This window comes from Apostichopus japonicus, chromosome 13 (assembly GCF_037975245.1).
Source record: "Apostichopus japonicus isolate 1M-3 chromosome 13, ASM3797524v1, whole genome shotgun sequence".
NCBI lineage: Eukaryota > Metazoa > Echinodermata > Holothuroidea > Aspidochirotida > Stichopodidae > Apostichopus > Apostichopus japonicus.
The window spans coordinates 21,984,969-22,001,235 of NC_092573.1; the positions used below are offsets into that span (position 1 = coordinate 21,984,969).

At 34.5% G+C, this 16,267-nt stretch overlaps 1 protein-coding gene across 9 annotated transcripts in view; it reads right to left on the reverse strand.

The window, feature by feature from the left end:
• Nucleotides 1-209: 209 nt before the first annotated feature.
• Nucleotides 210-16,267, reverse strand: part of LOC139978326 (sodium/calcium exchanger 3-like) — a 121,296-nt gene continuing 105,238 nt past the window's right edge. For all 9 annotated transcript variants that reach the window (XM_071988424.1, XM_071988421.1, XM_071988423.1 and 6 more), the window contains 6 exons: nucleotides 14,278-14,356; nucleotides 12,100-12,222; nucleotides 10,145-10,220; nucleotides 9,218-9,371; nucleotides 8,332-8,507; nucleotides 210-7,662 (listed from right to left, as the gene is read on the reverse strand). In XM_071988424.1, the coding sequence (XP_071844525.1) occupies nucleotides 7,543-7,662; nucleotides 8,332-8,507; nucleotides 9,218-9,371; nucleotides 10,145-10,220; nucleotides 12,100-12,222; nucleotides 14,278-14,356 (728 nt within the window). In that variant the 3' untranslated portion in view covers nucleotides 210-7,542. The remainder of the gene's footprint in view (nucleotides 7,663-8,331; nucleotides 8,508-9,217; nucleotides 9,372-10,144; nucleotides 10,221-12,099; nucleotides 12,223-14,277; nucleotides 14,357-16,267) is intronic.

The window sequence follows — 16,267 nt, forward strand, 5'->3', positions numbered from 1 at the left end:
TAGTCAATAGCAGTAAGGGAGTGTTTCAGTATTGTTTTATTTCAGCTGACTTGGGGGAAGAGGGAGGGGGGAGGGAGAGGAAGCAATACAATACATGTAGGATCGTGATCAATCTGCCAATCTTACAGGCATATGGTACGTAGATGTTTGCCTTCTCAGGTTGTCTGGTTGTTTACATAATTGAAGAGAAGAATAAAGAACGAGACGAATAATCGATTTGCTCTTTATTTAGTTATTGCCGATAGTACATTACTTCTGACTTGTATGACCACATTTATATCTGAGAAAATTGCAAGAAGATCGTTTACTTCCCGCACTGAATAATGTCTCCAAGCCTGCTCCTTCTATATTTCATCATTTTGAATAAAGTAGCCAACATTTTCGTGATAATTCAACTCCTTCAATTTCTACAAGTTTCACAAGATATTTCTTTTAGAATTTCATAGCAAAGAAAGAAAGAATCATAGAATGAAAAAAGCCTTACCCAATCCCCAACCAAGAAATAAAAGTTAAAATGGAATGAATCAAGTTTACAATATAAGGGTTAGTTTGATAAGCAGTTAAATAGTAATCAAAAAGGTGGAATGAGTAGATTATAAAGTTTGTTACCTCAGAGTAGGCCTCTGTCTTTTACTAAACTACTACTCTTTTTTTTTTGGAGGAACAAAACTTTGGAACCTCACAAGTATTTTGAATAAACACAAAAAGTTTTATGGATTATTGATTTAGACACTTATGATTGAAAATAACTGTTATAAACTCTAAAGGTGAAAAGATTTTCCTTTTCTTGTTGTTGCCAGAAGCTAAATTCATATTGTTTCTAGTGATGGGGAGTTAGAGATTGAGCTGAAAGCTTGGGGCATGCATGCCATCATATACTTGAAATCTAGTCAAAGGAAGAAATGGTCCCATACCCAGCTTGCAAAGAGACATTAAAATTTGGTACACTCACTGCCCATACGCTACATCACAGTAGCAATTATCTGAACCAGCAATATTTAAAATTGAATAATGAATGATATTAATTGTGCAGCAAGTTAAATAAATTGCTGCAAACTAATTAAAAGAATTGTTTGTAAAGTGCGGAACATCAAAATATTAAACAAAACTTTCAATTTTAGTTTTGATGAATATCCTTCAGGTATCTCTAGATTAAGCCATATTTTAGTACTTTGTGCAGAAAATCATTCAAATATTTTCAAAAGTGCTATTTGATAAAATATCGTAAATTTGGACCCAAAGTATATCAAACATGAGTCTCGTGTAGCTATGTGGGTTCAATTCCATTTCAATATTCGGTGTCCTCAGCCCATATGCAGCTCACACAGAGCAAGATTTGAAACCATAAAGGATGACTTTTGGTACAAACTAAAATTTGAGATGTTGTTGACTGCCTAAAAACACTGCTACCAATCCAGGTTGGAATTCTATACCACTTGCAAATTTTCAGAAATGTCCCTTTAAACGTAGTCAGTATAGGCCCCCAAATTATAGCATGTTATATTTGCTAAAAGTTTTCAAAAAGTACTTTCCTTGAGGTCTTCACTCTCCAAACTGTTCTCAGACAATTTTTAAGGAACACACAAGATGACTGAATGTCCCAGTGAGGAAAATTTCCTCCCAAGGTTGTAACAAAAACTGTTTAAGAATTTTGACCAAAGGTGACCATATTTGAATATCTAGCATATTTAGGGCCAATACAGCATACCTTTAAAGAAGTGTTCTCCATTATTGTGACGAGACTATACAGTATAATACCCAGACCAACAGGTCAATTCCCAGAATGCAATACAAAACAACCTTGTTAAAGGACAAATGGTGTTGTGTGTCATCTAAGGGTGCTCTGTAGTTGATTTGAAATTAAAAGCTCACATGTTTGAGTTGAGTTATTAGAATTAATAAGAACAATGGATCATTTAGGCCTGTAATGAGGAGCTGATGTCAACCATCTCTGAAGCATTAAAGTGGCATTCCATCAAGATTAGAATTCAGCTTAAAGTCACCCTTTAAAAGACATATGTATAGGCCTAGAAATACTTAAATGGCTTGTAAACAAGACTTATGTTCCACCATCCATGTTACAATGAAATACTGTTTAGAGATATTATGACTTAAGTAATTAAGTTAGCAATGTTACATCAAACTTAAATTAGTCTGTTCATGCAATTGCATTTTCTTCTTTAAACATATGGTTACATATTTCTAATACAGATGCTATATATTTTCAGTAAATTCAGAGTAAAATGTGAAATAGAAAAAGATTTTTGGAAGAAGGATACAACTTTTTTTTTTCCACTCAGGATTTTACACAACTGCTTTTCTTTCTGTATAAACAATACTATCTTATTTAAATATCATACAATAATAATAATATACAATGTTTTTAACTCTCTCTTTACAAACAATAAAAGAATGCTTGAATATTAAGTAGATCTTCAAAAGGAGGAAAAAAAATATTGAGGAGAGATCAAATAACAATAAAGTAAATTTCAAATGAAAAGTCAAGAAATGCAAAGATAAAGAGTGCAATAAATACTTTGTCAAATTTCAAAATATTTAGAGAAGAAATATGAGAAAGAGATGTTTTAGATAAAAGCTCTTGCAAGACTAAACATTGCACACTACTATGTAGAACTATCAGCTAGCAGCTCTCTACCCTTCCAATCTATATTTAACTAAAATTGATGGAATAATGCATAGTGCGAAACATATCAAAGACTAACTGTTCATCTATGTACATTTATGCCTTTACAGAATTATTTTTTATTTCAAATGAAAAATGTGGAGAAAAAAAAACAAAAAATAGTGCCAGTTTCTGAATATTTGAACAATCACAAAAACAAATGCAATTTTGGGCAGATGGACTCAACAGTGAGGGGTAGATGAAAAACATGCATGCACCCATACTGTAAAGTGCCTTTTTGAATATTCAGACCTTGAAATGTTTCAATAACTATGTATTTATTCACTACTATTAAAATAAGTCAGACATTTATGTCGTAAATTTCTTCACTTTGGACATGATTTCATTATTTTGTTCATGCGGATTATTATTACATATCAACAGGAATGCCAGATTAGCATCGTCTCTAATCTCTCCCCCCCCCCTCCCCATGCCAGATTAGCATCGTCCCTAATCTCTCCCCAACCCCCATGCCAGATTAGATTTGTCTTCAATCTCCTTTGCCGTCACCCTGTTGGGTGCTAATCTCCAGCGCCTCAAAGTCATAATGTATTTTACATTATGACTAGCAGTGATATAGCAGTTGGTATTACAGGAATCAGATTTCAAATTTGAATTATTTTTTACAGAGTTTTCGGAAAAGCATTATTTTCCTTCGAGAGCCATTATAACCGAGACGACAACAAAAAAATCTTCAGGGATTCTCTTAATCAACATGTTAGATAATAAATGTTAAAGCACATAGCGGTTTACTGTGTCAAACAGCAGAATTCGGAAGTGAATATATATCATAAATATCAGTTAAGGTTATAGATGCATAAGCCAAATCGCTTAATAATGATGATGATGATTTACATTAAAAAAAATAGTACAAACAGAAATAAAGGAGATGAGATCCCATCTCCTGTTATATTATATCTAAAGCTTTAATAACTTCATCACACTTATTATTGTAAATAAAAAAAAATGAAAAAAGATGATCATATTTCAATGGTGATACACAAATGAGACAAACCTTGGTGTACATAATCGATAATTATTTTTTAAATGGTTCATAAACTGAACTGTATTTGCAAAGAACAAATAAAACAAGGCTAGGAAATCAGGAATCAGCTTTTACACATAATTCTCCCCGGGAGCAATTATATCGAACCACATGATCATTATTATTGTTAAACCACTTTGAAAATTTTGTAACTTTTCAAGATTTTTAGTAAATTAATGTTTTGTTTTTTTGGCCAATATAATTACGCCCGGCTTCAATTTTAAAAACAAAAGTTACAATTCAAGTTTGAGAGTGAAGCATTTTCCGTTTCAAACACTTTCTTTATTCAGGAGGTCATCATTTGTAAAAGATCTGGATGTTAGTACATTTATTGATTTATTATTATTTTTTTTGGTCTCTACCCTTCTGATGGATATTTTCCATCTGGCAACAATAATACAATTATTGTACTTGTCATACTTTTGAAAAAATGACAGGGAATGTTAAAGGAAATTGGCAAAACATTTCTAGAAGCATAGCATAAAACTATCGATAAAGAAATTTCACAAAACGGAAAGCAAGAATGAAAAGAAAGATAATAAGAAAAAAACAGAAAAGAGGCAGCTTAAAGTGAGGTGTAAAAATAGACTAGATCAGGTAATCCTATGGAATGTATAACTAAGACTATTAATAAATCTTTCGCTGTATTTTCACCAAGAAAAAAATCGGAAAAAATTTTAAAAATTAAAAACAGAGGACACAGAAAGAAGATCATTTTCAAACCTAAGAGGCACAGTCTCTCAAACTGTGTCACTCTATTCCTTCAAATATTTATTCAGTTATATTTATCATGTTTTCATTTAAAAATATTTTTAGAAGTGCAAAGAGAATTCCTTTTTGTGTATTTGGCTGATAAAATGTCACACTTATAATTGTAGGTCCTAGACACCATACATAGTAACCTAACACATTTTACTGTTATTTATATGTAGCGACCTATATGTAGAGTGTCCCTAGCAACAAAAATTTGGTTAATTTTTTTTAGCTTTTTAATAGTTACATTTTATTGCTCTACTATATTTTACAATATACATGTCTTGAAATATCTCTGTTTCTTATGGATGAGACAATTTTTTTTATGAATAACAAGGATAACCTTCATATTTTATTTTGCAGAAGTTGTTCAAGCATTATGGGATGTAGCTTAAATACCTGTTAACGTTTGCTAGATGTTATTATCAATGCAAAACTGTTTAATTGTTGGTTTATCTTTTCGTTCTATGTACACATCATAGCTAAAGAGGTACTAGCCACGGTCTGCCTATTAAGCAAAGAGATTACCATAGGGTAACATATAAGGAGGTCCAACAATTGGTAGACAAAGCTGTTTATCACAAGCAAACAACATTTTGAAAGACGACATTGATGAGAAACATTAGCACTAAAGTCGTTTCAGTCAGACACCTCTTTCTTTTTTTCTCTCTTTCTTTTATGCCAACAAATTGTGGCAAGGAAAAAATGTATCATAAAAAGAAAAAACTTAAAAAGTATGCCTTCAAGGTGATTTTGTATTAAAACACAGAAATAATTCCAATTTTGGTAAGAAATGAGGGCAGAATTCTTAATATAATGAAAATGATAATCTGTTCCCTTTTGTTTATTTGTTTTGTTGATCCTAGTTACGGTCTTGCAAACATATGCGGCTACGCATTGGACGTGTGTGCAATGTGAACATAATTCAAGGAGTTCACCATGATAAAAAAAAGTCTTAAAGGGTGTGAAGGCTCGCGCAAAAAGAAACGTCTAATGCCGGTAATTTGACCTAGTTTCGAATGAGGTGTAACAGAAGTGTTTAAACACCACCACTGATCCCAGAAAATACACACACAGCTTGCTACCGTCGGTAATTAGACACTAGTGTACAGTCAGTACATACAGCTGCGGTCAATACCCACAACACAGTGTATATTGCAGCGATGGACATCTCAGGTCCAGCTAAAGATAACAATTAATGTATAACGTTTCATTACTGTCTGCATTTTGTAGCGACACAAACAAAATGTCACTTGCAAGCAACAGAAACTTTTTCAGATGGCCGCACGCAGTTTGGGGCGAGTCTTCAATGCCTTTAAGTTTGGACATTTGCTGTGTGCGTCTGAATATGATGAAAAAGTTTTTCTCCCAAAGTATATATTATTGAGTATCGCAAAGCATTATTAAATAAAGCTGTTTACTCGTACCATTCTCGTCGAGTAAATACTCGCATATAATTGGGATAAACTATACGGTTAATATGTCTCACTGTATGAAACTAACAAAAGTAAGTTATTACAAACTGACTGCTTCTTCCAGTACAGAAAATTTTGTGTCCCACACATTTAAATTCATGCATTTGTTTTATTTTAGTTTTTTCCATTTGCATATAGTTTACATATTTAGATAACTAGGAATCATCATCTATTCCTCGGTGTAATATTGGTGCACTTAAGTATCTGATTACGTTTGTTCTCGGGGGGGGGAACCACATCAATTCTATGTCATGGTGGAGTACATGGTACCACAAGATTGTAGCAGAAATAAATCCGAACCCAGCTTTACAGTGAGCTCTAACATAAATGTATGGAGGTGTTAAACCCGTGAAGAAGCAGAGAATAGAAAAAGAAAATGCATCAAATGACAGCGGCAAAGATCACATTATAGTAAGATGTAGATGTGCATTGGTCCTGAGGGTTTCATAACCCTTTAGAGATAATTCTAAATGCATATGATACGAGATATGTCAGACCACTCCAAACTACAACATCATAGTACCATTGCAGGCATTTTGAAATTTTGAACGTCCTCCAACTAACTGTCTCGCAACAGCTCTAGGTCCAGAAACTAGAAATATCTCCATTGACAGGGGTATAATATCGATTAAAAATGTATAAAGTTAGACATAATTTCTGACATTTTACATGTTGATATAAATATCGTTTATATGTTCACCGTGTGGTGATGCCTACTCAGAAGCAAATAATTCTGTTCTCTTTATGTCTCACAATTATTAAAGAAAAATAAATGAAAACTATATGCATTCAAGGTGACTTTTTTTGTAAACACACACATAATTAGGTGCAAAAACAAATAATTGATTTTTTCATAATTATACTGAAATTGGTTATGCTGTTGTTATTATATCCCGAGTCAACACACTGTGAAACAATAACATGCAGATATTGTGCGCAACTCATTAATTATAGTTTATGAACCTTCTCAAAACCCTTTAGGAAAGAATGTCAGCAAGCCATGCTCATGAGAATACAACCGTGGCAGGCAAACATCATGATCAAAGTGAGCAAGGTTTATTGTATTATTTCATAGATATATCTTCATTCCGTCCCTCCTTCCCTTCAAAGGGATAACTATATTAAAGCTTACGGTTTCTACACATTAAATATGCAAAATTCTTGCTAATAAGCTGCTATGGTAATGTCAAGTTGTCTCAAGATTAAAAAAGCCAATTAAGAAAATAAGAAAAATAAGAAGGAAAAAAAAAAAATTGAGAACAAACAAGCCAATTTGAAAGGTTGGAATGAAATTGTATGTGGATAGTGTACACGTATATCCATGCTTATATAATCCAGTAGAACTGCAGAATGAACTCGGGTTGGCTGATTTTCTCAACAGGTATTTTGAATTGACCAACTGGGATTAAGAATGAATTGACATGTTACCATGGCAACAGTCTCCCTACTTTCTCTTTTGACTGAGAATTCCGATCGTATCCAAGAATCTTTTGGTGATACATCTGGACTGTTAACTGCTTCCGATTGAATCTCAGAGATGAGAGAAATTCCGCATAAATTATGTAAATTTTTATGCATCTTTTTACTCAGATTATCTCATATGCTCTCAGGGAGCAGATTAACACATAGATTAACCAGAGAAAAACCAGGAATAAACCTGATGCAATCTTAGGGATCTTGGGTCCACCGAGTTCACCGCCAATGACCTGCATGAGAGAAAAAAAAATCCAAAATTAAAGTATCATTTTAACCGACCGCTGCTGAAAATTGTTATGCATAGTTTCTACCTTTCCATATATACATGCTGTACAATTTCTGTGCAAGCTATGATTAGAAAGTAAAACTTCTGTACCGAACATCGAAAATGCATGGAATGTTAGGGAGAGAATAAAATGATGGGGGAACGCTTGTATCTCCTTTCCATCTTTTTTTTTTTAATTGGTTGTTCACAAATCATATAAACAGAAACATCAGAATCACCAAATCAGGAATATAAACTTCTTGAGGACATGAGCAATGCTTCCCACGAACCCAGTTTGATAAAAAAAAATATAAAAAAAAATGAAAAAAGGGAATATCACAATATAATGTGGGTGGAGAGCCCATTCTTCTTAACGTATATTACCCAATAGAGATGATACAAGTGACTGGAGTCAATGACTCCACTGTGTTCAAAAAATTATTGGCTATAATTGACCTTTTAACTGTCATTGACTTTGTTACAACTCTGGAATTAGGGAAATTTAAAATTATGCAAATTCGCGGATACGCTCGTACCTGCGGTTATTGTGAAATTAACTGTAATATTATATTGTATATTATATTAATATTATATTATATATTTTGAGCATTCGAGTCGATGAATTATAACCCACCTTTCTTCTGAGTATCAGTAAGAAGATGCAGACCGTTCCAAAGGTCGTAAATAGAACCACCGCTAGGTCGAGATTTGTGGTTTTCAACGTTAACTTTCCGCCAGTGAAGCTGCGTACAGTGACGGTAATCACCCAGGGTAATCCCAGGCCAAGGAAAACATTGACACTATTGCTACCTAATGCAGTAAAAGAGGACAGAAGTATGGAAACAAACAAAGTTAGAATCATGATTTACTATAAAAGCACATCATTCCTTTTCATTGGCAAATAAAAAATTGTCTTGTATGGTTTAAGGTTACCATATTTTATGTGAAGAAAAGGGGACAAACTTGCCATGGTCTAGGGGATGAGGAGAGGTCTAAGTTAAGGGTTCCCCTACCCCCCCCCCCCTCCCTCCTTGTTGGAACACAAATATCAATATTTAAAGGGTACCTTAATGAAAATGTAATCGGTATTGTAGTTAGATGCTCAATCTAGTATATACTGTACATGTTACAATTCAATCTGAATGGTTAAATATGAAATAATACAATGCTTGAAGTAAGGCTGCTAGAATTTGACAATTTGCCACCAACTGGGATCAGATTGGACTAGCTGGATGGTCAAAGAAGTATTCCCAATACTATTATTAATTATTAATTAATTATAATTTTTTTTATAATTTTGGGCAACAGCCTAAAAATTCCAATCAAATGCTGATGAAACTTAATGAAGACATATCCTGATGGAAACTCTGGACATATGGTTAACCTATGTATGATACAGCCAAACTGCAGCAAATTCAATGCAAAAATAGAGAAAGGGAAAATAAATCAAGCAATGAATTTAAAGCGAACTGCCTTAAAAGAATTGAGATTTTGTGCTCTTGTGTTAATGGTGATCCTACCTGTTATGTTGCCGATGGCAGCATCAGCATTCTGGTCTTGTATGGCCGCAGTCCTACTCGCAAACATATCTGGTACACTTGTACCTAAGGCAACAATTGTGATTCCCGCAACAGCAGGCTCAATGTATAAAACACACGCTAGTAAGTAACCAAGCTGTGGACCAAGAGAATAGAATACAGTCAATGATAGGCAATTTTGGACCAAAAGATTAAATAAAAAAAAATAAAAAAATAAATTGACCTTTGGTTCCGGGGAAGGGGGGTCTGCGAAACACAAGGGTTCACCCTGGGCTACCTTTCCACCAAGTTTGAAGAAAATTGGTCCAGCCGTTTAGGAGTCGCACACACCCACCCACGCACACACCAATATTGTTTAAACATTGGATTGACATTGAGACTTAGACCCTGCACCTTAACGAGCTGACAACATAATTAATTAGCCTTAAAGGAGCAATCCAGAGATTTAGCTTATTTTATAGGTGATTATCTTGAAAACCAGAATAGCTATCCGAACATGAATGGTTTTCTTTTTTCCTAAGCTACTACAAAATATCATGAAAAAAATTCTATCATTAAAAGTGCTTATGCCTTATTGATCACTTTTTAATTAAATAAAGAGACTCACTTAGTTTATACAGCAAGCTGTTTTAAGAATTACCTCATTGTTTGACTTAATTGAGACACAATTCACTTGAAGGAAAATGAATTCAACATCGAGAGAATATGGCTTTTTGGCATTACAATTGGAGCATCACGCTGTGTCCTAGCAAGCTATTTGCAATTTCTATTATTTCTTGACATTTTAATGAAATATTGTTATTATCATTTTTCACGCATGAGGTGAAATGAAACAATGCTTATGTTACTTTGTGTTTTGTTGTATCTTCAAAGGAAAAAACATGAATGGTGTTTTGTAAAAGGACTTACCTCTTGCACTAGTAAAATAAGAACACCGATGGCTATGATGGATATGACGAATGCAGGCCATCCACCATAAAGTTTTCTATAAATAAAAGAGAAAAGCCAACATCATTTATCAAGAAGCAAACATAAGGCAAAAATTGGAAACTAAGGGAATGAAATTTTATGAAGAATGTGATATTACACCAGTCTTTAGAGTGTATCTAATCAAAGTGATCCTATACAAACGAGGTAAAACAAATGTTTTAATATATTCAGATTGACTTTGTGTATTAATCATATTGTATATTAATTATTCAATATTGTTGTATTGTTGAATTATTAATTTTTTTTTAATTATTAAGTTATTAATTAATTATTGTATTGTATTGTAAGTATTTAATATTATTTTGTATTGTTTATTAATCATATTGTATATTAATCATAGCATGATACGTTTAGTTGTTGACGTCTATAGTTCATACTGGCAGTCCCATAAAATAAAAAAAATGCATTTTTGCAAGTCTCACACATTGTAACATTTTCTACGATACTCATTCACAAACAAAATTATTTTTAATCTTTTCATACCATGAATGTTGAAGTTTATGAGTAAAAGTGAACTAATTTGCCCCATTTTAAACGTAGAGCCTTTCACATATTAAATTCCCCTCTACTATGGCGGTGGATACGCTAAAATGGCCGCACTGCTTTTATAGAAGGAGCAACTTGCTTTTGATACCTCTTCCACAATTTATGGCATACTCTTAAAAGTTTGAGTAGGCATTTGTCCCCAGTATTGTTATTAATCACAAACAAGATGAAATTCCATCACTCCTCGTAGACAAACCCAAGTTTGACAACTTTCCAAGTTTTTTTCCCCCCAATTTCCTTGCTTTTAATGTCAATTTTATCATGAACATTGTGAGTTCAATAAGTTCAATTTTTGTTCAATGACATCAGCCTCTATCATTTCGTGAAACGTCTCGTGACGGAAATAGAGAACCTCTTAAAGTATTGAATTTCTGACTTCTCCTTTCCCCGACATTTTTGCAGTACCCTCGGTAATATGGGTGACTACTAGGTTAAGCTGAAAGACTGTGTATGAATTAAACATGTATGAATAATTGCACATGCTAGGCTTATGACCGAGACGTCGTCTCCGTGAAGCGAGAACAGGATATTGAACGCCTTAATGAAGTCACTGATTAAATTGCCTTCACGCCACAATTCCTGCTAGCACTTAAGAGATCCTGGGAGAAAGCCACGCGGGTGAGAGATTCGCTGAGGTTGGTTAAGGTGTAGATGAAGAAATATTGACAACAGAGAAACTCAACAACAAGGGTTGTCTGGAATGTGATTCTTTGGTTTTCGTGAAAGCATTACCCAAATTTTAACAAAGCCTACAACCAACCAAAGTAAAAAAAGATGAAATAATACAAATGCAAACCGAAAACCATAAATACACACATACAAACAGACCCAAAGAAATACACACAAAAAACAGACACATACGTGCACGCACATACATACAAACACCCATATACACAAAATTCACATACAAACACATACACACACATACAAATACAGACACATACGTGCACGCACACACATACAAACACACGCATACACAAAATTCACATACAAATACATACACACACATACAAATACAGACACACAAAAAACAGACACATGTGCGCATGCACACACATACAAACACACGCATACATAAAATTCACATACAAATACATACACACACATACAAATACAGACACACAAAATACGCATACCAATTCAGACAAACACACCCATACACAAAATTCACATACAAATACATACACACACATACATACAAATACAGACACACAAAAATACACATACCAATTCAGACACACATGAATACAGGCACAAATCAGAAACACACAAATTTAAATACAGACACAAACACACACAAATACCAAAAACCCCACACAAACACTTACTTTGGTGGTATCAGAGAAAAAAGGACTTTCCAAAAGAATGCCACGAAATGCATAATACAGTCGATTGCAGCTGGTTTAATTGGTTGGCCATTCTCATCGAAGTCTCCTCCGACAGTCATAGCACTAGAAAAAGAAAATGAGAATTAGTCAACTAATCCTTACACTGTTAATCTCTTAATTTTGACCATTGTTCACACGTACAGTAACTTCATTCATCTTCATTGCAGATGAGATTTACATTTTGTAATGGGAGATTATAAAGATCAATGTTTTGGTCTAAACATGTCAGCTTTGACGGCAACCTGAGTCTTACAGGAATGCAAAAGAGCATGATTGCCAGGAATCATGGAGCATTTACAGATCTCAACTACTCCATCCATGGCTAATCCTACCTCACTATCGCACTTCACGATGGGCTTCCGTGAGATTTGTACGATTGATTGCTTTTCAACGCGTTACTTGAACCGATGAGGAGAGAAGGCATTCATGTGACTCCTCATTGTACATGAATGAATCGTAGAGCACATACAGACTCTCCACTTTCTTCTTCCTTCGATGGCTAATTATATGTGGCAGATTTTTACGGAAGATTTCGAAGAGATTGCTGGTTGTTATAGATCTACGTTTATCTTGGTTATGCATAATTCACAATATTGGCATTATCTTTAATGTTAGTATTTTTAGTTTTTCATGCTTGGATATAAATCCACACAGATGGAATCATGTTCCTCGGGAGAATATTAATGTAAAAATTTCATGAAAAACAAAAAAAAATGAGAAAAGTTAAAAAAGCAATTTATCAGTCTAAATCCCAGATTCATATCTTCCGTCGTTGCCGAGGTTAAAAAACACTGGAATTAATTGAGTTTTTAGCTCAAAAAGTGCAGTGTAAATTTTATTGTAACATCATTGATGGCTAAATGTATAAATTTTGTCCCTGACTTTTCTTTGTTGTATATAAAATTTAATTCTCATTTGACTGAGTGACTGAGTGACATGAACATTATTATTATTATTGGCAACACTTTTCCAAAGTTACATGTAAATGTTTCAAATTTAAAAGAAAACAAAAGTACTTACTTTATTTGGTTTGTCAGATTAAAACTAACTAATTATTGCTCAAGGCAACTTTTGCAATGAAATGAATGAATTTCAGTATTTTATACCTCAATGGAAACAATAACAAAACCAATAAGGTTTTTTTCCTTTATGCAGAATAATGTCGATTGAAAATTCAGTCAACTTTAGGTTTGAACAGGTACTTTAGATGTACTTTAGATGTAAACTACATCATCTATGTCTTTTTTTTTCTTTTCTGTTTTTCAAATTTAAGGGTAATCTCATGAAAAGTGCATTTCCACGAATAAAATAACAAACTTTCTTCCCATCCATATCCTTAAGATACAAGAACACTTCCAACAGATATTTTGGAGTGAATGGATGGACATTTGAGTGGCCGAAATGTGGCATTTATGCAAATTTTATGAAGTTAATCAACCATTAACGACAAACATGTAAAGCTACTGGCTCACGTTTCAAGTACTCGGCAAATTGTTGGTAAGCCACGGCTAAAGGCTACATTGCCATGTGATTCCTATTAACATTGATTGAGGAATTGCTTTTAAAAGGGATTACTTTACCAGTCCTGGTAGCCTGAAACTGGTACTAATTTAAAGTGCACTGTGAACTGAAGAGTAGGAGGAGGGGGGAGGAGGAGAGGGAGGAGAAGGGGGAGGAGGAGGGGAGGAGGAGGAGGAGGAGAGTGAGGAGGAGGAGAGAGGAGAGAGGAGGAGGAGGAGGAGGAGGAGGAGGAGGAGGAGGAGGAGGAGGAGGAGGAGGAGGAGGAGGAGGAGGAGGAGGAGGAGGAGGAGGAGGAGGAGGAGGAGGAGGAGGAGGAGGAGGAGGAGGAGGAGGAGGAGGAGGTGGTGAGAGGCAGGAGCATAAGTATTAGAAGAATAAACCAAACCTGGTTCCTATTTATGCAAATGTTACTCGTTTATAGACATCTCCGTTGCAAGCCACATCAAACAATTCAATACGAACGAACTGCAAACCCCGATGAGAGACAGTTTCCCAAATGCCAGCAATAATTTGATGGTGCAGACCAAAATCTGATGGTCATCGTGACCAGTCACGTGACACCAACGTCGTGTTACGAAGGTCACGACATGGACTTACTTTCTAATTTGATCGCTCCAGGATTCGTCCTCCTCATCATCGTCACCGAGGATGTAGGCCACTCTGTCGTTGAGCTCATCTGATGAAGATATCAGAGTATAATAGAACTTGTAAAATGGAGCGTTTATCAAAAAATCACAAAACTAAAGGTACCCTCAACGGCGGCGTAAAAGAGGCAAAAGACAATGAACAATTATTCTGTTCAACTTTTTTTTGTCAGGTTAGCAACATTTGGGATCATATTAGGGCTAATACATGAATGCAAGATGGTTTTTTCCCAGAGGATTTTGGTTAGCAAAAAATATTAAAATATCTGACTTGGTTTTTGCCCTGAATTTTCTCTATTATTTTCTGTAGTTTGTGGCACATATTGCCACAAAAGGATGTTTCAAACTCTCTGTTGTTTATCCAACCAAACACAAGCAGTAGGCCAATGTCTAGCCTGCTCTCTTAGCAGAAGAAACTCAACAATAACACTTATTGCCAAGTGAGACTTTCTGGCTGAATAGCGAAGCTTAATGGACCTCACAGGGGACATTGTTTCAAGTATTAACTTGAATCCCCAGTCTACTCTTCAACCAAACTCAATAATAATCAAAGAAAGACAATCAGCTCAACATGCATGAAGAAATAGCAAAATAATGATTGGAAATTGCGAGTCTCTATTAACATTTATAGTTTCTGTCTGCAGACTCTGCTTTCATATTTTTCGACACTCATGTTGTTAGATTTCAAAATTTCAAGGCCAAAATTTTATTCATACCTTCCCTGCAAGGATGAGAGATTACCTGATGAGAGAACGCACAGTATTATGATGCTTTACTTTAAATGTAAAAGCCCGAGGGTACCATCACACCTACGCGGAGCGAGGGATGGATCAATAACAGTCCCTTTATACATCTATTTCAGAATATATCAACACCTGGATCTCGGCGACGTAACCTGATCATCCGTCGTGTAACATCAACAATTGAGTTCAAGGGCGGGGGAGTCTAATGTTCAGAATTTTAATGTTGTTCACTTTTCATAACCTTTTTTTTTCCCCTCACTCAATTTCTCATTTTAATACACTCAGTAGTTGATAAGTATTATTTTGGAAGTCAGAGTTAAAAAATATTTGGAAAGATTTATTAATCAATTAAAATAATCTTCACTTTACACTAGTTAGGATTAATTACAGGTAAATCTGACATTTAAACTGTAACTTGCAAAATATTTGTTATATCTCTGAATAAGACATTGTATCCAAACATATAGCATGTAAACAATTTTAAGCTGCTCTATCAACTAAAAGAGAGAGAAACCTTTTACTCCCTAATTTGACATTTTATAAAATTAGAATCCTATTTTTCTTCTCAATAAATAAAGCAAGTCACCTGTTTTACACCTATTAGGTTTTCAACCTTTTCCAAAAAAAATTCCAGAAAGTTCTACCATTTCAACATAAAATTACTCTCTAACGCTCAGGTTTTTTTTTTTTTTTCTGTCTTGATATTTTCATCTCCCTATTTGAGAGGACATGATTTATTGCCAGAGAGTGTCCGCTGTTTTATTGTGGTATTTTCCTTCTTTACGGTGCTTTGCTGGTGCAATCAGGAGTAAGAGATATTTTTAAGAATTTACGTATGTGGTGATGCTAAATCAATCCTTGCTCATGAATGTAGTCAGATCTTCCTATTCCCCAGAGGGTGACAGGTTCCCCTCCCCCCCCCCCTTTTATGTATATATCCAACAGTCCGATATCTTTCCAGAAGGTAGGTAACAAATCACGGAAAACCAAAATGTGATAAAAGGGTTATGGGGAGGTTGGTGCATATTGGTCGTTGCATTTGTGAATAACCTAACTTTTTCAATTTCCTAATTAGTTTTATACATTCTTGTTTGGCATGTGTAGATGCTGGGAAGAATATTAGCATATAAAAATTGCATATAAATTCCCGTTTTTTTAGGCATAATTTTGTCTATTTCAAGATGTTGAGAGTACTACAGT